The sequence below is a fragment of the Ciconia boyciana genome, chromosome 11 (assembly GCF_034638445.1).
Source record: "Ciconia boyciana chromosome 11, ASM3463844v1, whole genome shotgun sequence".
In the NCBI taxonomy this organism is placed as follows: domain Eukaryota; kingdom Metazoa; phylum Chordata; class Aves; order Ciconiiformes; family Ciconiidae; genus Ciconia; species Ciconia boyciana.
Genome location: NC_132944.1, coordinates 20,381,551 through 20,408,704, shown reverse-complemented (window position 1 = coordinate 20,408,704; position 27,154 = coordinate 20,381,551). Strand labels below are relative to the sequence as shown.

Genomic DNA, 27,154 nt, shown 5'->3' with positions numbered 1-27,154 from the left:
AAAAAAAAGCTTTATTAACCCTTTTGCACCAGCAGTTCTCCAGGTATCCATTGCCAGCAATGGAGTTCAAGCCAAGTGATCCAATTTTCGGCCCCAAGAAGTTAGCACTTTACATTCACTTACAAAGCTGAGTGAGGTACATTTTCAGAAGTAGAAAGATTTGGTTGCAAGTCCCATAAAAAGATGGAGTGTTCCTTGGCCATTTTAATAGATTAAGAACTGGTATGGTCCTTGAGAACAGAATAATGCAGGCATTGGGAGCTCGAGGTGTCTCAGCTTCCAGGGAGAGCATGGTGACCACTAGACCAAGACCCAGTAGTCTCTTCAGCATGACTTCTTCCCAACCTTTCTACCTCTCAGGAGTGGACTCCATGCTGCAGTCACAGCCACCAGGTAGATCTCATCTACCAATTCGTTTGATTTGGAAAGCCAGCTTGAGAGGCTTAAGAGATTCCCTGGACATAAGCTGTAAATTCAGGATGAGAGGAACAGAGAGACCTCAATGCTCAGTTAAGCTGAAGATAGAAAAATAAAACTGGTTCAACCAGAGGATATAATACTGCCTACAAATCAGGATCTGAAGTTGAATGTAACCTGTATGCTTTTTTTTCCTCCCCAAGTCTTCAACCAAAAAAAAGCATTTATCTGGACACATACATAGTTCAAAAGGCACAGGAAGTAAAAGCATTTCTGAATGACCTCGTGTGAATTCAACATCAGTATAACTGTAAAATAAATAAATATGTGCAAGATTAGAAAGATCACAACGTTCTCCTGCATGACATATCTTATTTTGTAAAAAAAATACACATACGTGCATACACACACACCTCATTGAGAATAAAAAACAGTACATACACCCTTTTATCAAACTCCTATACATAATTTTATAGGCATTCAGTACATCACCATAAGAAACATTTAAATTACTACCTTAAAATGTAACCAAAGCAATTTTTTTTTCCTATACAACCCTATACTTATTTAGGTGTCTGCAATCCAGATAAGTACAGTACATACAACCTCTCCCCCCGCCCCCAAGAGAAACTGCAGTTTTTCAGTGGGGCAAATCTTCCTAGGTAACAATTTTTTTCCCCTCATAAAATATTATGTAATATTCTGCATATTCTGTAAACCAGCCGGAAGCTCCACGTGCATGTGACACTCTAGGATATCAATAAAGAACAAGTGTTAACAGTGTTCAATTGGAAAAAAAAACAAAAACAAAACAAACCAACCCAAAATAAAAGGTAGTGGCCAGTTTACAGGTTAACTTGGCAGCAGTTTATAGATGAGATAAAATCAAGGTGCTTAAATTTACATGACGGTCAACATTCCTCCCAAAAAAGGGAACACAAAGATAAAACGAACCTCTCTCAGATGCTGTTGGACTCTTAGCTAATCACTTACAGTGAGTACAGTTCTATTGCAGTTTTCTTTTTCAAGTTTTGCTGGAAGAATTCAGCAAAGTATTTGGGACACAGGAGCAAGGAAAGGGAGAAACTCAACATGAGCTACAAACTGATTCACAGCTAAGTTAACATTTAGAATCTAGCTTTCTAAAACAAATATTTTAGAGCATCTCATTTTCATGGCATAGGACATTAATTTTGTTACATGTGACACTTTATTCCAGTTTTCTGCCAAAACACAGGGGCCGAAACAATTGGGTTTTTGTGTGTGGAAAACACTTGCAAATTTTAGCTCTTAATTCCTTGATGCTACTGGCTCCAGCAGGAGACCAACAGAAGGAAAGTTTTAACTGTCGTAGGCAGGATTATAAATTTGTACTTGTTAGCTGTAGAATACTTGCTTTCCTGTGAAAACAGTAAATATTACCTCAGTTTGAAGTTTAACACAGTACTTCTCCCTGAAACAACACTGTACAGCAGTCTGCCTCCGTCTCTCCAGCCACCAGGCAGACAGGGTATCTTACACAGGCACATCAAGTGGGATTACATTTAAAAAAAAAAAAAAATCTTTCAGCTGCAACTGTCCTTAGCAAATTGCGAGGAGTGCAACCATCATCCGGTACTTCCAGTTTTCATATTTTCCTTGGAAAATGACCCACACAGTTATCTCCCTCTGTTCAAGACATGATTGCCCAATTTGTTTTCAAGTAACTGTTCTTAATAATGGTCATTCCAGATCCTGTAAGTTTATTGTGCTTCCAGTGAACTGAGAGTTATCAGAACCTGCATCATCTTCAGTGGAATTGTGTGGTTCCTGTTAAAGCAAACAGACAGCATGAAGAGTTCGGTGCTTTCACCTCTAGATGCTTTCAACACTTATCAGTAAGATTACCTTGACATTTATCCAAGACCAGAGAACTGCTCTGAATGGTTTAAAAGAAACCCAAAGCTTTCCTACTTTGGGGACCCACTCAAACAGTGCCACTCCTGTTTTTGTTTGGAACACTTCAGATGAGCATTAGTAATGGAGATAAATTTAAAATCACTGACTACTTGCTTTTCCTCTATTAACTCTCTGCCGTGGCCAACAATCCTAGTACTCTTCTTGTATTTCTAGGTTTATCACAGTAAGGTGCTCCTCTCAAATACAAAAGCTTTATTTTCTATCCAGGAGAAGCACACCTGGTAAGAATAAGTGCATCGCAGAGTTTATCAAAACCGAAGCCCCACATGGTCAAGTAGAAAATGTGGTTTATGTACATGCTAACCATTCATTGCTGCTGGGCTCTCAGCTGCTCCTACTCACTAACATGCAGTTTAGCAGAACAGCAGATAACAAAACGTTCACGCAAGACGGTATATGAAGCTTTCTGCGTTCCAGCAACGCTGACCCTCAGTAGTTAACAAGGGCAAGTAGAGGAACGAAAGACTGTAGAAGCCAGCAGGCTTTTTAATCTAACTGCCATTCCCACATAGACACTGCTCTGAAATCTAGGCTCAAGATTTTATTTCCCTCTTCCCACCCTTCCTGTAGCCTGTTACATATCAATTCTGATCCTCTTTCTTGACCCATTTAATATCTGCAGGATGGGATCAGGAAAACAAGGATGGGGCACTTCAGTAATAAATGAGTAACATTTAGTTATTCATTACTCGGCAACAGAGGAAGGAAAACAACCACCTATGACATGCCAAAGGTTGGTAACACACACAAGATAAATCTTGCAGTGCAGCTCTCTGCTTACTGCTTCTTGTAAGCGAAATCAAACTCCCAGTGGAAAACATGGGACTTTCATTAGGCAGAACACCAGTGTTCACAGTAAACTCTCTTCCCTTTCAAGCTAGGCAATAAAACCCAATGGCTCTGACATGCTGTACCTGAAGTATGTGAACAGGTAAATCCACTGTAAGCTGAGAATGTGACGAGGAGGACTGAGAGCTCAGCTGAAAGGGCAAATCTCCCTCTCCTGGGGAATCATCCTGTGAATGCAGAAACATGATGCGATTACAAGACCCCCAAGCATCTCAGCACGACATGGCAAATTTCACTCAGCCTCACAATCTTAAAAAAAATCTGATAAAGCTACTGCACTGTACTCGTAAGGCCTAGATCCACAAAGCTATGTGGAAAGCTAACTACCACTTAAATCGGAACCTAGCTCATTGTACAACCTATTATCCTATCATAATCAACTCGGAAAATTGGGAAGATCTGAAATGGAAGGAACAGTTCATCTTCCAACAAACATAACACTCAGAAATATGTGACAAGTTTCATCATGTTGTGTGAAGCTGGTACTTAACATAAAAGTTACAAACGTTTATACCCATCAGAAAAATAGACAGAGGTAGAACTCTGCCCATAGCTTCCTCCATACCATATGCTGTTAGGAATAAAGTAGAATGAACTTACCCTCTCTCTGGATACTATTCAGATATACACCTGGCCAAAAACATATTACCTGGCATGCTCCACTAACAGCCCACATGGATTACTAGGTATTTTTAGAAAAAAAATCTTAAGCTTTATTTCAACAGTTTAGAAAAATAACAGTTTAGGCTGAAACTTCATTTTGCAGGAATCTTTTCATGTCAGTCTCATTTACCTTGCAAATGAGAGAGAGGTGGAGTAATGTAAAAATCTGGGGGGTGTCAACAAAGACGGGAGGAAAAAGTCATACTCCGGTGCATCCCCTAAGGTAACGCATGTTAGTAATCCTTTCCTTTTGGAAGAACAGTTACCCCAGATTTGGGGACAGGAATGTAGCACCTGTTTCGCTGCTCTCATAACTGCCTGACCAAACTGGGAAAATCTTAAGCCTTTGAAGGATCACAACTCTCAGATGCAAAAAAAAAGTTTGCTAAAGCTCTTAGTTCCACCACAGTGTTTCCTACATCAAATGTATCCAGCCTAAGAAGCTGAACAGGATGCTCCCTACAGTTACAGTGCCGTATGTTCCAGGCTGGACTGAAGATTAGTACTAAACCAAATAAAAACATCTTACCCATTTCCACAATGGATCTGTTTGGGCCCCCAGCAGTTGTATGATTGAACCAGCTCTGTTTTCAGGCATTTCTAGACCTCTCTAAAGCCAGTTCCACATAAACTTCCCAAGAAAGTGCTTCTTGTGGGCCAATGCCTTAATGGACATGGTACATACTGCAGATCTCAGGATCCCATCTAGGGGCAGCAGTACCTGAGTTCACAGATACCCAGATTCTTCCATAAATATGTCAGCTTGGGTAACAGAGAAGACGAGCGTGTTTTTCTTCCTCAGCTCTTACCTGAAGAAGCTGAATTTGCACATACTGGGCTCCAGTGGCGGGGTCCCTTATTGTCAGACCTCCGTTTGGCAGAACTATGTTGCCCCCCAGTCGACTGCCAGGAGTGGATGATGGAAAGTTGGTAGGGCTTACTTTACCACCCTTGCTTTTCCTCTGACCAGAGCCAGATGCCCCTAAAAGAGAGCAATTTTAATATTTAGATGGTCAGAAGCAATTTGCCAAAGTTTCCTGATAGTATTTTTCAATTTTATGCAGTTATTTACGCTACACAGCAAATGCCTGGAACAGTGCAATATCATTAAGCACCATCTGATAACTGCTAAAAGGCCAGACAGCAATCAGCTGATGAACTCCAACTGCTGACTGAGCATCTTTTTACATGAATGCCATTAAAACCACATCACAAACTGCTAAGCTTAGGGCTCACCCCTGTAGTAGCACAGAAATATCAGCATATTTGTGGAGTTACAGAATGGAATTAGGAAATAGAATTGCATTTTCTATATTTAATTTTGCAACTCATTTCCTGAGAAGCCATGTACATCATTTTTCCAAACTGTAAAAAGAGCATAGTGAAGCTCATCTATTTCCAGAAAGATTTCAAGGACTGTTAGTTAGAACAGGCTACAGAAGTACAACTATCACAATCTTAAGCATTTTTCAGTTTAAAACAAGATGAACCAGCTGCTTGTATCACAAGCTGAAAACCAAAAACCAAATCAAAATAAATGTAAGGATACAATCCTGTCAGCTGTTTCAGGTTTGTTTTGTTTTTTAAATCTAGAGTAAATAAAAGGCTTGGATAAGTTCTTTTTAAACGCTGAACTTCCCTCTACAGTGTTTATTCAACCTGGCTAAAGCAATTAGAAATACGAGACTCTTCAGACCACTTTGAGAAGCACATAGTAGCATTAAGGCAACAGCTGGTGAAAAGTGGACTACTGGGAGTCTTGAGCAGGAACAGAAATGGGAATTTTCTGAGGCCATTTTAGGAGACATGCAGATTAAGTGCAACCAGACAGAATTTATGCAGGTATGCCTTTTACAAATACAGAAACATGACAGCGCTCAATTCAGAACTAGTCTCTTAAGTCACCTTAAAAATTATCACCTTGATTTTCAGAGGTGGAAGGTATTAACAGACAGCAAGGAAGAACTAAAACACCCACCCATATATATATATATATATACACACGCACACACACACATATACATGATGTTTCACCCCAGCCCAAGGGTTGACACAACTGAAATGCCTGAGCTCATGCAAGTCTAGTGAGCCATGGACCACGTTTGATCTGACAAAGTAACGGTGTATAATTCACATCAGACAGCTTTGAGCCAAATTACAGTCTAAGAGAAAGAGGGCATTCCTGAAATCACGACCTAAACCTCACCCTGCACAAGAACTCTCTACACGGCTAAAACCTAAGAGAGAGGTTTGAGTATTTCTAGATAACTAAGAAATAAATTCCTTAACACTGCATACACACTGTTACTAAGTGAAACACAGAAGCAAAACAAATCCAGCTGATGTTTTCATTGTCTCTACAGAGTAAAAGAGAACCCACTAGGTAATACCAAAAGCATAAACAACAAAGCAAAGTGACCTTAATTTTTTTTGTTTTAATAAGAAAATAAAAAGCAGATGAAGAGATGGAGGGATAGCGTCTTGTTAACAGTCATGAAACATATGGTGCAGATTTCTTTATAAACTTACTGTGAATTTGATATTCCACAGAATGTGATTATCCTGAGTAACAGATGGTACACCACATGCATAATTATTTTAACTAGCAATAAACCGGATGGGATGTTTAAGAATGTACTCAGATACCTGCTCCCACTTCACTGCCAAAAACCCTAAATAATTGTATTCAGTAAATTTAACAAAATTAATGGCTTCTCACCTGTGCTGCTCCCATTCCCTTTTTGCTTTCTTTTCTTGGCTAGCTGAATGGCTCTGTAGTCTGTTCTCGCAGACCCACTGCTCTCCTGGTTAAAAAAAAAAAAAAAACCACAAGCCAAGAGATGCAGTTTTTTGAATGCAAGAACAAACCAAGACAATGGACACAGACTAATGAGTTCTCAGTTACACTTATCTTCTAGAATTCAGTGTTTGCATTGTAGTTTCCCATGCTCTTCTGATTAGTTTCAATAAATTCCCTGTCAGTAATTATCTGGAGTTCAACACAAAAGGCAGCTGGCTCCACATTTATAAGTGTTCAGATATTAACAGGGTAAACATTTACTTTGTAATGTAAATAAAGAGTTAAGTCTGCAGTAACACAGTAAAGCAGAAAGGGAAGACTACTTAAAAGGGGAATGAGGACTGAGATGAAAATGTTTCAGTTACTCTCCCAGCCCAAATCTCTCCCTGGAATGAAAGGCACAAGACATACCAGGTATTCTTGTGTATTCTTGTAAATTCCATTTCATCCTCAGACAGATGGCCACTTATTTTTTAATCCCTTATTTTGAAAGGTTCACCATTAACTCTCCCCACCAGAATTCTGGTATTTCTTACAAGAACTTATCACCACACTGAATCTACTTCTGACAACACACTATTCAACATAACATTGTACATCCTTCATCAAAAAAAGCCAAAATGCATGATCTGCAAAATCTGAGAAAGGTCTCCCTATAAGGTATAAGTAGCAATGGATATCCCCAAAGTCAGGGCGTCTCAGTCATCTAGGGATAAAATGAATATAGTTACTGCATACCAAAAATGAGCTGCCAGTCACCGTGCCAAGATCCATCTCTTTCTGTGCACTGTAGCTCCCTGGAGGGTTGGAGAAGACAAACTGCGTCACTACCTTGCTGCCCTCTTGTTGACCAACAACGTCCGAGCTAGGAAGCAAATTCCGTTCAACTTTAGTTGGTGTTAGTAACTCAGGCACATTGGTACCGCCGAGGCTACTAGAAGGAGTCAAAGTGGCTGTGTCGATTGCTAAATTATTGCTGGATGTCAAACCATGCACATCTTGACTGGAATTCCTCACCGACAGAGATGCCAGCGAACCCAAGGCTTCTGCATTGACAGTCTGTACATCATCCAAATTTAAAGTGCTTTGCTGTAGAACTGTTGCACTGGTTCCCAGCAAGAGAGAACTGTCCAGGCTCTGCGGCATATCGCTGCTAGCCACCAGTATCAAGGGATCAACTGCCTGGCTTAAAGAATTGTTACTGACAGGCAGGTTTCCTCCGAGCGTTGAGCCCACCGAAGCAACATCGATCGTGACAATTCCAGAGTTCACTAGCGCCATGTCTGTTGCAATTCCAGAATTGCTACTGGACACGTTGGAGAACAGGGATACAAGGTCTATGTTGCTGAGATCGCTCTGTCCTGGACTAGTGAGTTCACTGCTGGGTGTGAGGGAGCTGGTTGCTTCCAGCTGAGTTAGGAGATCTGGAAGAGAAGGGTTTGGTTACAAGACAGACCTTTCATCACACAATGGGGAGGAAAAATATGAATTATCAGAGCAGAAAGCTTAAAATTCTAGATTCTCAGCCTACTAAAACACTTCCCCACTTCCCTGAAAGCAGATTTAAGGAAAAAAGGCTTACTGAAATAAGTTCACTCCTTTACTGAGAAATTTCAGTTACAAAAGCACTTGCCAAAAGATAACAATAAGGCAGTCCAGACTAAGTTAGGTTGTAGAGGAGTGGAAAAATGAGTGCAAAAGGAAGTGCTTTTAGTCCTTGCTCATATTTCACAGATGGCATGGAGAAGGACAAGCTCTACTTCATTCAAAAAAGCTGCAATTTCTCACAGTTTCACATAGGTCAAGCTCAAGTCTCACTTTCTAACACTCAGGTCCCACTGAAAATTTTAGTGGGGGAAAACCAACTCCAGTCTCGGTGAAGATTTTGCCAGTCATATTGATGGGGCTCGGATTTCAACATCAGTAAAGAGACATTTTCCTTAATAAAACATTCAGTTTCTCCATTGCACCCTCCTATAGTTTGAAACAAATACTTTACCTGGGCTGAAGTTATGCTGTTTGACCATGTGCGTCTTCATACTGTGTTTGGAAGTGAACAATTTATTACAGCTCGATACAGGGCAACGAGTCTTTAATGAGTCCACATCCTGTAGATGTTTTTTGGAGTGAATATACAGACTACTTCGTGCTGAAAATTTTGCACAACAGCCTGCGAGAAGATATACAAGGCTTTAAAGTTTCATCTAATTTCAAATTGACGTTCATATTTCGTATCAGAGTATCAAATCAGAGTAGCTCTGCAGAACCCTATTTGCTATTTTGCAGCGCCTGCACATACGTTCAGAGGAATCAGAAGAAAGGCAAATATACATTTCCTTGTTTTACATCAGGGACATCCCAGTGGGTAGGACAGTTCAACAACCTGTCTGACAAGAAACTCTTAAGTCATTCCGTAATGCACAACCTTTCCCTGCTATGGCATCTTAAATGTAAACTCTTCATGACGACTGCTAGCAAAACCATTAAAAGGAGAAACAATCACCAAGTAGACCTGCTTTACTTTATGAAGCAGAATATTCCAGATCAGACCCAAAATCTGTGTTCCTGCAGTCCTACTGAAGTGATGGAGGTAGTGCTAAGAAACGCACGGAGCGTCAGCGAGCCTCCCGTACAACCAGAGCAGAGGCCATTCACATGGCCATCCACCATCCCAGCAGCAGAGACTACCACAGTGCAACCACCGAACTCTCGAGATGACATGTCACAACAGCAAAACGTGGCCCTGAAGGTGTGGGACAGGACCACTTTTCATTACTTCTGATGAATCAAGTGAAAAAGCTGAACTGCAGAAACTGAGTATCAGAAGCAGGATTTTCTAGAATAAAGCAGTTCATCATAAAGAACAAAATCAAGCTAGAGCACGAACCGCTGTTTTCTCCACAATCCATACATTTGAGAATGATCACTCATTCAGTTACACATCTTCTGTTGAGTTTTACCTCAACTCTGTCAGAAGACTCACTCTAAATTGCTCCGATCATGCACCAAGCTTGCGTTTGGGGAAAAGCCACACAATCTTTAGGCAACATACACACGGATTACCAGTTAACACATACAAGAATTGAACAATACCTTCTACTGGACACTCAAATGGTTTTGTACCAAGGTGAGTTATACTGTGGCCTTTCAAGTGTTCTGCTCTTGTGAAGGACTTCCCGCAGCCTTCTACTGGGCACATAAATCTCCTGTCATCTTCGTGTTTCCTACAAGGGAAGGAAATTGCCATTGGCATGATTAAATCCACTGCTGCTTAAGTACTGGAAAACAAACAAACAAACAAACAAACAGCAAGTGACTTAGGACAGTATAATGACAAAAGGCTACCTTTTATGTCTCAGCAGCTTGGACATACTGGTGAAAGACCAGCCACAACCTTCGAAGTCGCAGATAAAAGGCCTTTCACCTTAAGCAAAGAAAGGTTACGTTAGCAAGCTAATATGGAAATACACACTGCTACTAGAAAATCTCAAAAGCTGCTTGAGTTGAATTAATTTAAAACAAGAAGACTCAACCACCCTCTCCTGCAATTCACTGCAGAGTACTGCGAAGCCCCTTCCCCATCGTACAATCGGGGTCTTCTTTAACTCAAGGTTAACTTCTTTAACTCACATCTTTCCCTGTGCATCAGGGAGCATAGATAATTATCAATCCATCTCACATTAATCTGAGCTATCTTGAAGGTGCTTCAATAACCAATAATAACATTATTCAAAACAGAAACACAGATGAAATGTTGTGTTCTGTTTTCATGACCTGTGATTACATGCTGATTACAGTACAGTGAAGTATGTGAAGTTAGTTTCCATCACGTCTATGAACTTTCACTTAACAAAAGTGACACTTTAAAAATAAACAAAAACCAAAACCCACACTGTAAAGCCATGAAACCAGGAAAACAGAGGACAGCAGAGAATATACATAATTGTCTTTAAGACATTAAAAGGCTGGATTTCAGCTTAGCAGCGGGCCTTGCAAGTCAGGAGTGCTTGCTTGAGTTAAAATTGATCTTCCTGCTGTTCCAAACCTTGGTACATACGTTTCATATGTTCTGAGAGTTTTTTAGGTGTTTGTTTTGACCAAGATTAGAATTTACACAATGTTTTGAAGGTCTATGAACTCGGGAATAGAGCTGGGATAATTTTTCTGAACAGAATTCACATGCCAAAAGCCACAGCTTTGCATGTCCATCGCTACTTTGCATTTGGCAAGGTCATTCAGTGGACTCCTACCCCCCCAGAAGGCCAAGAATCAGACATTTTCCCTGACTCCACATAACTCATGTCAGTCTTTCTCCCTTCATGACTTTCAGTTTTTCCAGCGAACTGCAGTTCACTCTCCACATGTTATCTTTTGTGTCCTTCCCCAGGTACAAGCCACCCTCGTGAATACCTGTGTGACTCCTCATGTGGATTTTCAGTCGGCAGGCTTTGTCATACTGCTTGTTACAGCCAGGGAACGAACAGGAGAACTGCTCTTGCTCTCTGAAGTGGGCTCGATTATGGGAGAATAACGCACTCACGGTGATAAATGTTCTCTCACAGCCTGGGAAGAGAAGGGAAACAGCGCATCGGCTCGATACAGAACTGAATCGGGAAAACTGCATCCTTTTCTCCCTCCCAACTTTTAGCGGGGGACTTTCATGATCCTCTTTTTTCCAGGATATTACATCCTGGCACACGGAAAAACCAAACAGCGCAATCCTAAAACGACATTACTCCCGCGAGTTACAATCGTTTAGCCAAGGTGGGCAATCGAAACACGTACAGCCCGGTTTAAGGCACCCCACTGAAGACTGTGCTGTGACTTGAGGCGTTTCACCACACCGGCGCGAAGCCGCACCTGAGCTGGCCATGAAGGCGCGGCATCCTCCGGCTCCCAAACGTCCCCTCTCGGTAGCTGAGGGGGCGCGGAGCGGGGGAGCCCCTCAAGGCTCTGGGGGCGATCCGAAGGGGAGGGAGGGGCAGCGGGGAGGAAAAGCCAGCGGAGCGGCTGCACAGGCTCCGGGAAGGCATCCCGCCCGTACCCGGGCGAGCTGTCTTCTGGAAGGGGAGGGAAGGGAACCAAGCCCCAGAGGCCCGCCGGCGGCTTACCGGGGAAGTCGCAGCGGTAGGGCCGCTCGGGCTCCAGGTGGCTGCGGCGGCGGTGGGCGGCGAGGCGGGCGGCGCTGGGGAAGCGCTGCCCGCACGCCTCGCACTTGTGCGCCGCCTCCTGCTCGTGGGCGCGGCTGTGGGCCCGCAGGTTGTAGACGGTGGTGAAGCGCTTGGCGCAGCCCGGCGCCGCGCAGGCGAAGGGCCGCAGCTTGTCGTGCGAGTGCAGGTGCCGCCGCAGCTTGTAGGCCGTGGCGAAGGACCAGGCGCAGCCCGGCACCGGGCAGCCGAAGGGCCGCGCCGCCGCCCCCGCCGCCCCCCGGCCGTCCTCGCCGCCGCCGTGCGCCGAGAGGCGGTGCAGCCGCAGCTGCTGCTTGCGGGGGAAGGCCTCGCCGCAGCGCGGCTCCGGGCAGGGGAAGGCCGGCGGCGAGCGCGGCCGCGGCCCGCCCGGCGGCTCGGCGGGGCTGGCGGCGGGTGGCGGCGGCGGCGGGGCGGGCGGCGGCGCGGCGCCCGCGGCCTGCTCGGCGCCGGGCCCCAGCGTCAGGACGCCGTTCTCGATGCGCACCACCAGGCTCTGGTTGTTGATGGTGATGGTCCCCGAGAAGGAGCCGTCCTCCGCGCCGCCGCCGCCGTCGCCATCGCCGTCGGCGGGGGGCAGCGGCGGCGGCGGGGGAGGAGGAGGCGGCGGCGGCGGCGCCGAGCCGGGGACCTCCTCCGGCGGCTCGGCGGGCGGCGGGCCGGGCCGGGCGCGCCCCGCTTCCCCGCCGCCCGGGCCGGCCTCGGCCGCGCCGCGCACCACGTTGAAGACGAGCAGGAGCCCGTCGTTGTCGGGCGCGGGCCCCGCCGGCGGCGCGCAGGGGCTGGGCGCCGGGCTGGCGCCGGGCTCCGGCTTCTCCTCCACCAACAGCACCGGGAAGCTCACGTAGAGGCCCGACGCGGCGGTGCTGGCGGCGGAGGAGGAGGAGGCGGCGGCGGCCGCCGGCTCCCAGTCGGGCGGCGGCGGCGGCGGGCGGCGCGGGGCGGCGGGCGGCGCGGCAGGGCCGCCATGTTGGGCGCCGGGCCGGGCCCGGGCCGCCTCCGCGGCGGGCAGCCCCTGCGTTTCCATCTTGGGGGTCCCTGTAGCAGCGGCTGAAACCGGAGCCGCGGGGCGGGGCCGGCGCGGGGCAGCGAGGAAACCCGGAGCGCGGCGGCACGGAGCGGGAGGCGCCGGGGAAACCCGGAGCGCGGAGCCGCGGACGGGGCGGAGCGGGGCTCCTGCGGGCGGGCGGGGGCTGGCCCGGGGCCGCTCGCCCCGTCGGCCTCGCCGCTGCCGGGGGAAGGCTGCCCTGGTGGCTAGCGTACAGGAGCGAGCTGCTGCACAGCAGCTCGTACCTTTAATTCCCCTCGAGAGCCAAAGTGGCGTGGTTGGAATTATTTCGGTCTTTGGGGGTTAGTCCGGTATCTGTTTATTCCTGTTAACAGCAAGGAAGAGGCTGTGCCAGAGCAGAGCGATTCTAAGCTTGCAGCCACACGGATAAATACTTCAGCAAAATGTCCTGTGCACCTTCAGTGGAAAGACGAAAATAGCATTATGAACCAGCCTTGAGCAATGCAGATTTCCTGTTGAAAGCACGGTCGTGCCGCTGCATCACGCGAGACGGGCAGACTGGCAGAGACTGTGGAGCTGGGTGAAGGAGGGCCATGAGGGGTGGCTGCAAAGCAGGGAGGGAAAAAGGACAAACAGACAAAAAGAGATTGAGGGTAGGGAAGAGGCTCTACAGTGACACGCTGTTGCATACCTATGCAAAAAAATCCTACAAATTCAGCTAATGCATAAAAAACTTTTTTTAAATTTTCATTCTTGGGCAAAGCTTTCTTTGGGAGAATGTTCAGCTGCCTTCTGGCTCTGTAATGCTTAAGGAAAAGGGAAAGTTATCCTGTATGTGCCATGGAAGGGACACCAGTTGCCTCCTGCTCTGGGACCGAGGAGCAGTCCCAGCAGATGGTGCTGTGATCCTTCCAGTAGGCAAATTATGGCTCCTTTCCGCTGAGCAATTTAGCATCAAATCTCCAACAGCAAGGATGGGAGACCGCTGGCCAGGCACGCTCAGCTCCAGGGAAGCTGGTACTTCTTGCCATAGAGCTGTAGGTACACCCAGAGCTCCGCTGTGCATCTTCACAGCCATCTGTGAAGTCCCTGGGTGCTTGACCTCGGCCTCCTCCGAAATCCCCCTTACCCCACTGCTGACTGCCACTGGGTGTGGGCAGTTCCTCTTCTTGGCCGCCCCTAGCGACCCTCATCTCCCTATGGAGGGCTTTGCAGTACCTTCCTTCCTGTTCCTAGGAAAAGAAAGGTCTGCTCAGGAGTTTATTGCTTAACACATAAGTGCATCCCTGGTTGAAGGATGTCAAACCTGAAGGAGAAAATAAAAAATAATAATAAAAAAAATCAACCCACAAATCCCTCGTTGGCCACAGCCTGGAGAGATTCAACAAGACCCTAACTAGAAGAGCTAGCAGCTCTCTCATGTCATAAGCTTTACACCTTTAAAAAACACTGTAGTTACAGACATACAAGTGTCCTGCATGATTTATCCTTTGTCACCAAGCTCTTGCCTCTATCTGCAACCACGCACAAGCTTTTCAGGACAAGGGTCTGTGTTTTGAGGAAAGCATTGAGGTACTAGGATTCATAGGAAGGATGCTTCAGCCTGTGGCAAGCTTGAGAATTCACTAAAGAAATTTGCTACCTCTATATCTACTGTCTGGATCTGATGCAGTCCCTACAGATGCATGGCTTGAAGACTGCTCTCCCTGTATTGGGTTTGTCCAGCAATGAGGTCAGCTTCCTAAAAATGACATCAGCATCCCCACAGAACAATAGCCCACTCACAGTCCCAGCCTCTCTGCAAACAAGTAGAGAACAGATAAAATGAGGCTCAGCAGAGCTCAGAAAGAGAATCTTCACACTGGTCTTGTTCACAGTTTCTGTATGCTGGAAACCGCCTGCTATTTCATCCCAGGCAGTAACAGGTTACTGTTTCCCTGCGCCCTCCCAAAGATACAGTAAACCTCAGTTCACATTTGTTAAGTGCTTGAGATACGCAGTTAAAAGACCAAAGTAGATTTAAATGTAGACACATAAATATATATACTTCATAATTAAAATAAACCACAGTGAGTAGTCATAAATATGACCAACTGCTCATCAGTTCACTGCTTTTCTGTAACCCGTTTTGCCTTACTCATGCTACCTGGTTAATAGACAAAGACTTTATAATCTGAACTTCAACTAACAGGTCTTCAGTTGTGCTCATACATTCCGGTTCTGTGTCTCCCTACAAGTAGTCCAGAGTTATAAACTCCCAGGGACTTGAGTGCCATTCAACATGGGTGTACTTGCAAGGTTGTGTCCCCTGGTCAGTAGAGCTGTAAGGATGAAAACAAGGTTCCTTTTTTGTCTGGGATGTGAAGGTGGGCATGCTGGCAGGTACCCCAGTAGTAAACAATACAAAGATTAAGAGTTCAAAGAGTTCAAAAATCATACAAAGATTAATAAATATTTCTTCAACATTTTGTTTTGGTGGATTTTCAACTCAGAATTACAACTCAGAATTAAGATGAATCTAAGGAGCAGTTCTACAGTCCTTAGTACAGAAAAGCCAGTGTATTTTCTGGCTGTTCCTCATGACAACACAGTACCCTAGTGCTTTTAGGCTATGAAGACGAATGGTTTTGTGCAATACCAAGATACTAACTTTGGACCCAGTCCAGTGTGGTTATTAATAATAGGTAATGCATAACATATGTCAAAGCAAAGGCTGTCAAATCTGGCTGACAACTACTCACATCTCAATCGTGTCACTTAGCAATGTGGGCGTTTTTTCCCATAATATAAAGCAATTCCGATCAACTGCAGATTGCACTTCACAGAAGGTTCAGTTACAAGCAGATGCCAGGCTCTCACTATTCATCTGGAGACATATACTGTACGTGAACAGAGTAAAGAACTGATTTGTAATTCAAAATAAATGGTTTCCTTTACTTGGCACAAGAGGCAATACAGAGTTGCAGAGTGTGCTTACCTGGCAAGTACCACAGTTGTATAGTTTCCTGAGACCCCACAGTCCTGAGGACTGTAGCTCACCACACCTCATCCGCAGCCGCCAACGCCGGTTTCCCTGTGTAACCCCTCTCCCTTCCAAGGGGTAACGGGTACGGTGCCGAGGAGACTTGAGCGACAGACCAGATCAACTCCAGTACCACGTGCGCACTGGGGAAGGGATTGCTGATGCCCTGTGTTCATGTCTGAATGAGGCCTATATGCAAGGGCCATGCTTAGCATGAGTCGTCATAGCTAAGAATTATTTTTGTACACACACACATATAGATGTGTATGTAAAATATGTTTCTGTAAATATATATATATATATATATCTGTCAATATGTGGATAGGGGGTTCAAAGTAAGCCTCAACTTTTGGTTCTGCATCACAGCTGATTAGAACAAAATACTTCGGTGAGTTACTGTTAACACAAATATAATAGTAGGTTCAGGTGCAAAATATGAAGTTTTTTTTCAGTTGCATCTAGGCACACTGGGTTGTGTGCCTTCCTAACTCTTCCTAGGAAGAAAGGAGACCAAAAAGACCTTTCTATCTCTATTTTACTTTATAATCGACTTGTGTGAAGGAAGCCCACACTGTCTTGTCTTTGGTGCTTTAGTTTGTTTCACATCAGTTGTGTTTTATTTCAGAAGGAAAGTCTACAAGATTATTTTGTTCTAGTGCTTTAATAATTGCACCACACACATCCAAATGGGTGAGTAGCCCATGTTTTTTCATTAAAAAGCAGCAGCCAGCACTAACGATCTAGATTTTCTGGAGGTTTCCATCCATTTAGAAGCTGCTCAAGTGCAATGGGCTTCTACAGAAGAACAAACTCATCACTGTGAGGCAGCAAAGCACACACAACATCAGATTCAGCAGAACGGCACCATCTCAGACTGATGCAGAATTTGGCTCACGCTAATTTATCATGAGTTGTTCCATATTTTCCTGGCCTTGCTGTAAGATGTTTGGAAACGGTCTAGTACTTACTGCCCTCAGGCTTTTCCACCCACTTATCTGGCACTGCATTCTGTTCTTGCTTGTGGTGAAAATCTTGGGTGAAAATTTCAGGGAAAACACACATGCAGGCTAGCTGCGCTTAACCAGTTACAGTTTATCTGTTGCTTTCTACTGCGATCACTAAACACTTTTATGGCAATATAGAAAAGCTTGAGTCTAGTACATGTTATATCAGTACATCCTCCACCGGCTGAAGAATAAGTTTGTTTACACACCCACATGTTTGGCTACTGGGTTTCATGGCTCTTTGCTGATAGCAGACTCTGAGTTAGAAGGAAGAATTCCAATTTCCATTCCACAGTTGATCTACCAGACCTAAGAGTCTCCTTAATTTATGAATTATCAGGAACAAGTGGATTTTTTTTTCCATTTAGTTTTCAGGGACAAAATTCCAGTTCCTTTCCTTACAATGAATAGTTTCTTATTGCAAACATTTTTTTCAAATATGTTAGTGAAACGACCGTTCCTGACATCAGTGGACCTGTCACAGACAGATATAGGTTTGCCTCACGACAAGTTAAAGAGGAAAAAAAGAACTCACATGGAAGAGACATTTGCAAGGCTTTTATCATTTGGCCAGAGAGCAAAATAGGATATCAAGGAAGCAACTTGAAATGTATCTGCAAGGACAACATTGCCCTAGGAGTACCACTAACGTTTCAGGGCTTGCTCCAAGATGTTCTCGTCGACCACCTTGTGAGGGAGAGTCACCTTCAATGTGGCATTCTCTTTCATTGCTTGGCAGATTGTTTCATAAGCATAGTCATTACCCGACCAGCAGCGTCTGGCGACCTGTCAGACCAGAAAATCAATGGGTGTAAAAATGGTACACTTCTCTTGCCACATCCATCTGACACAATATTTGCACAAACACTGGCACCCAATTTCATGACAACAAATCTTTCAACCCTCTGCTGGTTTCTAGTTTCCTTACTGATTTTGGAAATAATTTGTGTAATACCTACTTCATTTTTATGAGCAGTATTTGGATAGACTTGGTATATTTTCATGCAGAAACATAACATTGGACAGATAACACTGGTAGAGCCAGGTACCTTATAAACTTTACAAAATTCTCTCACTAAAAATAATTGTGCACTCCATCCCACCTCTGTAAAACTAGCACTTGCTTTAGATAACAGTATCATTTAAGCAATCGATGCTTTTGTAGTGGGATAAGTATTTAAGAAGGAAAATGCCACTCAATGCATTTTCAAACTGTGAAATCAAAGAGCCAAATTCTCTGCCAGCACATAAGGATGAAACTCTGTGGACAGCCAGGGAACTGGTAAACACCTCTTCCAAGAGCAAAGCTCTGTGTTTTGGTCTGTGTACAAGCAAGATTCCCCAGATGAAAAAAAGACAAGATTTGGCACAAAGGAAATAAGTCCTTCCCTCTGTTCAATGCCTTACAAATCTCTATTATGAATTGCAAATCCGTGTCTGAAATACTCAGACTCAAAAATGTTCAAGAAAAAAAATACTTAGGTTCCAATTTAGCAAAATATTTAAGCATATGATTAATGTAAGCCTAATAAGTTCCCAGGATCATAGCATTAACAGCTAGAAATGACCTTTCAAGTTAACAACTCAATTTCCCTGCCACTCACCTATGATTATTCCCGGCAGTATATTTTCAAGGGTTCACTCCAGTTTCTTTCCAGTCTTGTATATAATATGGGTAGCATTCTCAGACTGTCCTTTTTCAACATGTGTGTGGAGGAGTGGGGCTTTTGCTTGCAATAAATCAGAGCAGCAAAAGATTTATTGGGTTTTTAATAGGCAGTCTCTGATACACAGTGTGTGTTAAGAGTTTGTCTTCATTACTCTAATCTACAAATTAATATCATTGTCCTCCTCCTCCTTCCTTAATAGTTTACTAATGTGTTATTTCAGATCTGGGACAGGAAATACTTGCAAATTCTTCCTCCTCCTATTCTACACCCAGTCATGCCAGGTCTTATGGGGAGAAAAAAAAAATGTTTAGGTCTAAGGCAAGAAGGAATTCTGCAATTCTCTTGAGAAGTAAAACAGAAGAGATCATGTCAGTATTGGCAGGGAGCTCCCTCAATACATCAGGTCCTTGTGAGATTTCGTGACTGAAATGCAACAGGTTTTGTCCTTTAATTGGACTATGCATCACTGTGTCCTGCTGATTAGGTTCCCTGCAAGTATTGAATCAAAACCTCTCTGCCACTTCAGAGATGGGATTCTAGTATTAAACCCAGACAGGATCAATCTGGACACTAATGGAATGCAAAAACTCTAACGGTAGCAAGGGCTGGACAAGCTGGCACTTAAATGACAAGCCTTTCAAGATACCTGGATCTAGAAGTTAGGTATAGACAAGACTAAAGTTCATATAGTTGTCAACTGTATTATGTAGGCAAACAACAATGCCAACATATCTAACAAAATTATCATAAGCATGCTTCCCTTTCTGCTTAAAAAAAATAACACACACACCAAGATATGTGGAAACTATTGGGCTCCAATATGTTGTAAAGTCAGAGGGGGTGGTCCTGACATATTACAGTAAGTTCCTTTACCCAAGAATTATTCAGCCTCTTTTATTGACTTAAAGTCCTTTGAAGTTGGTTGGAGGAAAAACTCAACCAAAAAACCCAATTCCTTGTCTCTAGTGGAATCAGGCTCATAACCACCCGTATTAGAAGCAGTGAATAGAATGAGTCACTCAGCCCATTAGGACTATTCCTGGGATACAAAAAGATCCCAAAAACTCCTGCCTGAGTACTCATACTCCCATTCAGTTAAAAAGAATAGGAGCACTGGAACCTGAGTACCTAAATAAACATAGTCCTGGAGGGAGGAAGATATTAAAGTGAACATATATAATGAGTTTTGCTTACTCCATTGGAAACATCCCAGCTGAGCATCATCTTAGCCCGTTCTTCAGCCTCTGTGGACCCATCCAAAACCAGGCCAAATCCCCCATTGATCACTTCACCCCTAAAAAAAAATATAAATGTAAGAGAATTAAATCAAAATAATTCAAACCAATCCCACAAAATTCACAGGAGTTTTGTTCAGTTGCACTGCAAGAAGAAGGATGAGAACATAGAAATGGTGCTGAATAGGAGACACTATCAGTGACCTTTTATACTTAGGGAAAAAAAAAAAAAAAAAAGGGAGTTTAGCAGGGCAAAGGCCTAGTTTTCTGACCTGAGGCAAACCTATTCCACCTTTCTTGTAATGCCCAGCTAGCAGTCAGTATCTGCTCCAAGCAGGAATTCAAAAAATTAAGCTTGTGCTGCATCTCCTGAGGACTGCACGCTGTACTGGCTCTAGAAACTAGTAAAAAAAGGTTAGCACTTCTGATGGTCTGAAGCGTTACCTATCGCAGGGTATTTTTAAAGGTTAAGCTTCATGTTCATGTTAAGTTCATGTTTGCTACACTGGAGCCTGCCATATAGGTAAGAGCATGAGGAGGACTGTGTACTTATTGAAACAGACAGATGGATCTATTTATATTCTCTCGGGACAAATGAGAGAGCATAAGTATTTTATTAAAAAAGCGTTAACCACCTCTTAATGCACATCTGCCTTGATCATTTCAAAAACAGTCATTCATTTTGTATGAGATACATAGATGCTTAAAGATATCAGTGCCAACTTTTCAGGAAGCAGACTTATTGGCAGAAGAAGAACAGAAATATGTTCAAACTGACAGATTATACTTGGGAGAAATACCAGTCTGGTTTTAAAAGGACAGGGAAAACACATAGAGCAAAACATCTTGTCTGACTTCAGAGTCTGGCCTGCTCAAGTTCTTGTTTCATTGCATATGGTGAATAGTGGTGAATGCAGTTGGATAATTATCTGTTGCTGTAAATCTATGAGAGTTCTGGCATTATAACTCAGCATCAGCAATACCTGAGAGACGGGGCATATCATACAACAACACATGGTATGAGAGACTACTAACGGAGATCCCTGGAGGCAGGATTTTGTCCTCTGTGTTTTACAGTTAATACAATGAATAAGTTTACAAAATTTACACAGAATAACATCAGCCATATCCATGAATCAGACAGGAGTTGGATGTCTTCCAGTCCAGGAAGGAATTGTTTCTTACTCTATTTTCCTGCAGTAACTTGAGTTTCTCAATAAATGGGGAAATGAGGCTACATTGGAGCCTCACAGACCTGAGATCTTCTTCCTGAAACTAGAACTCACATTTTCTCATTTTCAATGTAATGTTGTTACTTATGTGATGTGAATTCCCTTTCACTAGTTATATACACTACCTGTGCGCTAAGTAGGACCCTATCACCTAGCTGAGCAGGGAACGTAAAGCTCCAGATCTCACCATCACGGTACCATTCTGTGAATTCCCTCCACTTTACCATTATTAGATACAACATTATTACAAATACATTTTCTGTTGAAAGGCACAATTTTCTTGACACTGACAGTTCGCACAGCAGAATGTCAGTGAATGAATCGGTTTCTTATCTTTAACAGGGAAATTTGAAACAAAGACATGTTTTCACTTGAGATGTTTGAATATTGTAAGCTCTGACTCTTCAAAATAAAATGTTTCTTTTGATTGACACTATCAACACTTTTCAGCCTGGAATTTAATTCTCAGGATTTTTACTGTGTGAAATCTTCCATTAGTTCTGCTCTTAGTCTCATTTTGGGATGAAAATGAACATCCAAACATCTGCATTTCTTGCAAATTCTACTTTTTGAACAGCTCGTGTTGTTACTGTCTTCTCCAAAAGAAGGGACCGGCCTGGATGACAACATTACAAATGTAATTATATCAAGACCAGGGACAGTTACCTCACCATACTCTGCTGCTTTTGTGTACAGAGACCAAATTAGCACCATTCTTTACCATCAAGGTACCAAGCTAGAGTACGCTTATCAACGTCAATGATGCCATTGCAATGTAATTGGGACCACAGTACGAACACACCTCAAGACAGCCCATCGACAGTATAAGACAGTAAGAAAATCAGACCCCTGGACCAGTGCTTTCTAAAGATATTCCATATGGGAAGATGATGTCCTTTCAGTGGGAAAGATCCCCTCTGTGCACAGCATCCCAAAGAGCATCCTTTGAAGCTTAGGCATGAACAGTGAGCATCTGATCTCACTTGCACTCCATAAATTTAGAGCCTCTCCATCGATTTCCATGGAGTTACTCCAGTGTAAATCAGAGTCACTCATCAGAATCTGTCCTACTGTCTAAAAATCACTCATAAATTAAATGCCAATGTTTTTTAGGATGGATTTTCTAGCAAAACCTCTCACTTTTAAAGGGGAGCGCTCTGCCTTCATTAGCATTGGGTCACATTTTCAGGTAATTAAAGAAACATGTGGCATTTTGACCTAAGCTACCTCCTATAATTTCCAGATGTCTCCTTCTAAGGTGATCAAAGAAAACAAGGCCTCTCTCACAATCAAGATGTCACACTGTCAACAGTGCAGTTCGATTCTTAAATTGCTTCTGCCTTTTTGTTACTACAGGTTACTCAGGCTGCGTGCTGATATACATTCTCCTGCAAATAAACAGGCAGCAAGAAATGAATAACATTCATTTGCTGTAATTATAGTCAAGACTATGTTAATCTTAAGTCTCTCAAACAGCACATGTGATGCAGATTCCAGCTAAATAAATATTAATCCTGCTTTTTTCTTTGTCCCACAAGGCTATACCACAGAAAAATCCAAGCAGGTAAAAGGCACTTCTCTCGTCTCATAGGGAAGACAGGGCAGATCTGTCAGCAGTTCCAGGGAAGCCCAGCCTCTGTGGGGAGGACTGGTAGCTGAACACAGTGCAATTGCCATTTCTGAACTCCCTGAACAGAAACTTGACAATGACAACTTGATTTCTCTCTAATCACATGCGTATTTGTTTATAAATAAATATGCAAACTTCCACATGCACTTCCACATTTCCAAATCAGCTGATGACAAGAAGATTTTATCAGGCGCATGGAGATTTCTTTATAACAAAGTCAGCTGAATTTTTAGCTCTCCAGAAGAAAAAGGGTCCTAAAAACCTGAACGCATCTGTCTCTTCCAGGCAAAGAAAGTAATTTGTTATGGTTGGGGGTTGGTTTTGCTTCTTTTACCACCTTTAAATTATTCTCCTCTTTCTCCTTAGAAGGCAAAGGGGTGCAGAGCTTTAACTAGCCGGGGTGGTGCCATGACTAGTTAAGCTGAGCAGAACCACCTGCCGTGCCGTGGCTTTCGGGGGCTCTCCAGACCACGGCATCTAATGACACAACATTGTTAACCACGTCTGAGTCTCAGCATGGTGGCTTGTTAAGGTTCATGCAGAGACGGGCCTAATTTTCAGGCCCTGCATTCTTCACTGAAGCACAGTAATTTAATCAGAGGGCTATGACTGCTCCCGAGAACAAGGTGAGCAGATACTGTTCCACAATGACAAGCCACTAAGCAGCCATAGGAAATGTAAAAAAGGATAACCAAACCCTGTTTTTCCATCGATATTTTGATTTCAGTGAATAGCCACATGCTAATTTTCTGATGCATTGCATAAATGACAGCACCTCTGCTCTGCCTTGGGGAAGAGCTTCTTTCTAATGATGTAACTCCACTTAAGAAACAACTAAAACAATATAATTGAAATTGCAGTGTGGCCAGTGCCAGTTTTCCAGAAGTAAGGGCAGTCTCACCATTCAGCCAATCTCTCTTTGAATTGCTCAGAGGGCTAGAAACATGCAGGAGGGACTGGCCTTACAGAGGCCAGAGAGAGATAGGGAATATGATCACTTGTGTCCTTTGAATTAAGCATCATCGATGCACAAAACATTCATGGCATAAACAATTATTTTAGCAATTATAATAATTATTATCATCAATTATCACAAAAATATTCCAAATATTTTGCACAACATGTAGTGGAAAGTTACTTTCTTTGCTTGTATTTCATAAGCAGATATTGTAAAAGGTTAACACCATTCAGACAGATCTCGTCTGCTGCTATCTCTGGAGTCTGAGATGACGAGAGTAAGCAGATATTCTGGTATGTATTTTCCATTCAGAATTATGGAAATTGTGAATAAAATGCTGGCCACAGGGGGTGTTATCGCTGAAATCAGTTAAGCCAGATTTTCACTCCATGTGTCTAAGCCCTCAGAAAGCCTTCTTACCCCACTGTTCAATTTTCCTCTCATGTACCTTCTATTCAGTAGTTACTTCACTGAAATCAAAGGAGTTGGAGTACAGGAGAGGGAATTCTCCATCTGACTTGAAGGGATATTTTCTGGATCCAGGTCATCTGGATGAGTAATAATAAATTATCAAACATCTCTGAGGATAACATCTGCTACAAGTTCTTTGGCTTGCTGTTGTTGGCATATTCCAGAGCTGGATGGAACAGGGAAGTGGGAGGGTTCGCTACAGCATTTAGTAGAGGGTTGCCCCCCTTTTGACTGGGGACACCACAAAAATGAAGACATGACTGTAAATGGGAGAGGCTTTGCTGGAAAGAACAAACCATAACTAAAGACTCTGCAGTGTGGCCAGGCTCTCCTTTTCCCTAAAGCTCTGCAAACCCAGAGTAACCTTTTGGTGGCACATGAAGGAGATTAATTTCCCACTCCATACATAATATTTCTCTCATTCTGCATCTCAGTTTAGAGATTTCTCTTAGTTCTGCATCTTATGTGAAGGAGGTGTTTAATCAAGTCCTTACTTGGCTGTGGTCTTTTATCCTACCAGGCACGAGCAAGGGGAGAAAGAAGACTGGGGGGCTGGCTGGCACCTGAGCTGTTTTGTATCAATAACCCCTCGTTGCACTTTAGCACATGGGCATTTATATTGGGGTCCTAAGGTCACAGATTTAAATACAGCTTAAGGGGAAACCTAAACATAATCCATCCACTAACACTTTGGCTGTGCATGTGTGAAGACAACTTTGGAAGTAGGATCTGTTCAAAAAGACCACGGCAGACTGTCCTTGTTCGGCAAATTAAGTTCTCCAAACTGTGCTGTGGCCAATGTCTAAAACACTTTTTCTAGACATATGGGTGTTAATTAAAAAAGCCTCATACAACACCACACTTTACCTTATAATACATCCTTGTCTCCAAACCCATCCTTTCCTTCCCATGATCACGACATTGTACTACTCCAGTAATACACACCTTTTCTGCAATTCCCCTCCTGTCTCTCCTCCCCACACGCATACACAGCAGCGGTAGCGGGATTCAGAGTCCAGCTTTAGACACATAAATATAGTTCTTACCAGCCAACGCCACCACCGTTGTGCAACGCAACCCAGGTTGCTCCTCTGAACGCATCTCCTACAAAATTTTGTACCGCCATGTCTAGGAAGAGAGGAAAGGTGTTACAGCTCTGACATGCTGCATTCGTTTTTTTGTTGTGCTGCTCACTCCTTCCACTAACATCTTGATTTTGGCTGTGTGAAGGCACTGTTGGAGGGAGGGTTTACTCATAGCTTCTCTCACAGGTAGACACTGAACATCTCATTCTTGGGAGGAACGGGCAAGAGAGATTTTTCCTGCCACTCTTTGCCCCTGCACGGGAGGAAGCAAATGCCAATTTCACACTGTGGTTTGTGAGGACCCTGGTGCTCTCTGCGTTTGTGATCCAAGTCAAGCAGCTGAAGAACCTACCACTCCTCAGCTGGGAGATACCGCCTCAGGGTGGAGGGAAATACAATCCTCTCCTTTGGGATGCCTCAGTCATGGAAGAACAGGCTGGACACATCCATGTGGAGGGTTTCAAAACGGGAGGGACACCTGGAAAACTACACACCTTGCAGTTCTCAGAAGCCTACAGTATTTTCAGATCAGACTGCAGAGTTAATCCAGCCCTGTGCAGAAAACCAGTCTAAAGCTAAGGAGTTGCGTTTTGGGAACACAGTTGGGATGAAAGTGACATTGGCCCCGATTCTCTGGACATGGGGGAATTTTAGTCTGAACATGAAGTGCTGAAATCACACAGGAGGTTTCTTCTTTAAAAAAAAAAAAGAAGAAAAATAATTTAGCAGACAAATGTCATTAGTCAAATGTTAAATGTATGATTTCCACTGAAATGTTCACTAGAATTTTGTATGTTTACTACAATTTGTGCTAAAGGATATACCTAGAGAAGTGGAAAGAGGTAGACACAGAGGATAACAGGGTAAAATTTACTGAAAAAGTTTGTGCAGATTTAATTCAGGACAGATTTAACAGATCATTTGCTGTGCTTTTAACAGCAAAAAAAATTAGACAAACAGCAATATCCCCACCAGCCACATCTGCAGACCCACAGTTGTTACATGTCTGATGGAAAAATGAGTTTACTTGAGCACTAATCTATGTTAAACCCTGTCAAAAGCCCCATTATGGCATCTTTTATCTGGCATTATGTCACTTTAATAACCCAATTATCATAATTACAGTGCTGTCAAGAGGGAATGGGAGAGATCAAAATCCCCATATTCTAAAAATGTACAGATTGCTTCCTCAGCCACTAGCATGATAAGAGTGGAGGTTGGACAAGGAGCATGGCAAGTGGACTAACAATGTAATAACGTGCTGCTCCTTGGCTTTGATAAAGGTCACTAACTGTGCAAATGTCTGTGCTGAACTACACTTTGCTGAGCCGTGATGACCCATGTTTGCCAAGGATCAGACTGAGGTACTTACTGCAAAACAAAATAAGACAGGCAAATACACTGGAAAATTCCTGTGTGCTAGAGAGGAGCCAATTTCAACTGAACCAGCTCAAATGTGGGGTTAAAACAACAGGGAAGAAGGGAGAGAGGAAGACCTAAGATGTTCCTTTATTACCTCCAGAGGCTCACCTGGTAAAACAGAGTTAGGCCTGGTTTCAAAGACCAGTTCAATCAGTGGTCAACAGGCTTTAGATAAGCCCTTGAAGAAGGCAAATGTTCATGTAAATCACAAAATGCAAAGAAAAAACATATAGCATGATGAGCAATAGGATTCTGCAAGCCTTGTTTCTATTGCCATCTTCTGAGGGCTTTGCCTGAGGTTTACTTATGTTAAGCCCTTTGGTGGAGACATTACTTTGGATTGCTGTTCTCTGTGCAGCTGCACCATTTTCTCATAGCTTGTCAGAACCAAACATTATTCGAGGCACCTATCCATCTGGCCTATTAGAACTAGCCAACATACTCAAAAAGTGTTGAAGTGGACTGATAGACACAGCTAAAAGCCTCCTTTCATCAGGAAATCCAGTTAAGATAGCAGGGAACTTTTCTCCTTAAAATTGAGC

The 27,154-nt window shown here is 43.5% G+C and overlaps 2 protein-coding genes across 4 annotated transcripts in view; both read right to left on the bottom strand.

Annotated features, from left to right (window-relative positions):
• Position 1: 1 nt before the first annotated feature.
• Positions 2–12,901, bottom strand: ZXDC (ZXD family zinc finger C). Of its 2 annotated transcripts, XR_012044563.1 has the most exons (11): positions 11,800–12,901; positions 11,099–11,251; positions 10,034–10,112; positions 9,782–9,912; positions 8,688–8,858; positions 7,427–8,112; positions 6,608–6,692; positions 4,698–4,870; positions 3,291–3,392; positions 1,840–2,226; positions 2–725 (listed from the first exon to the last, which is right to left on the bottom strand). XR_012044563.1 is itself a non-coding variant. In XM_072875804.1 (10 exons), the coding sequence occupies exons 1-10, from the start codon at positions 12,899–12,901 to the stop codon at positions 2,140–2,142; spliced, it is 2,769 nt and encodes a 922-aa protein (XP_072731905.1). In that variant the 3' UTR covers positions 1,262–2,139. The 2 variants fall into 2 exon arrangements, 1 of the variants encoding a protein (XP_072731905.1); XM_072875804.1 differs by lacking the exon at positions 2–725 and having other exon boundaries at positions 1,262–2,226.
• A 4,551-nt stretch (positions 12,902–17,452) lies between these two features.
• The window catches only part of UROC1 (urocanate hydratase 1), a 46,426-nt gene continuing 36,724 nt past the window's right edge, over positions 17,453–27,154 (bottom strand). For both annotated transcript variants that reach the window (XM_072875844.1, XM_072875845.1), the window contains 3 exons: positions 25,152–25,233; positions 19,774–19,873; positions 17,453–17,695 (listed from right to left, as the gene is read on the bottom strand). In XM_072875844.1, the coding sequence (XP_072731945.1) occupies positions 17,555–17,695; positions 19,774–19,873; positions 25,152–25,233 (323 nt within the window). In that variant the 3' untranslated portion in view covers positions 17,453–17,554. The remainder of the gene's footprint in view (positions 17,696–19,773; positions 19,874–25,151; positions 25,234–27,154) is intronic.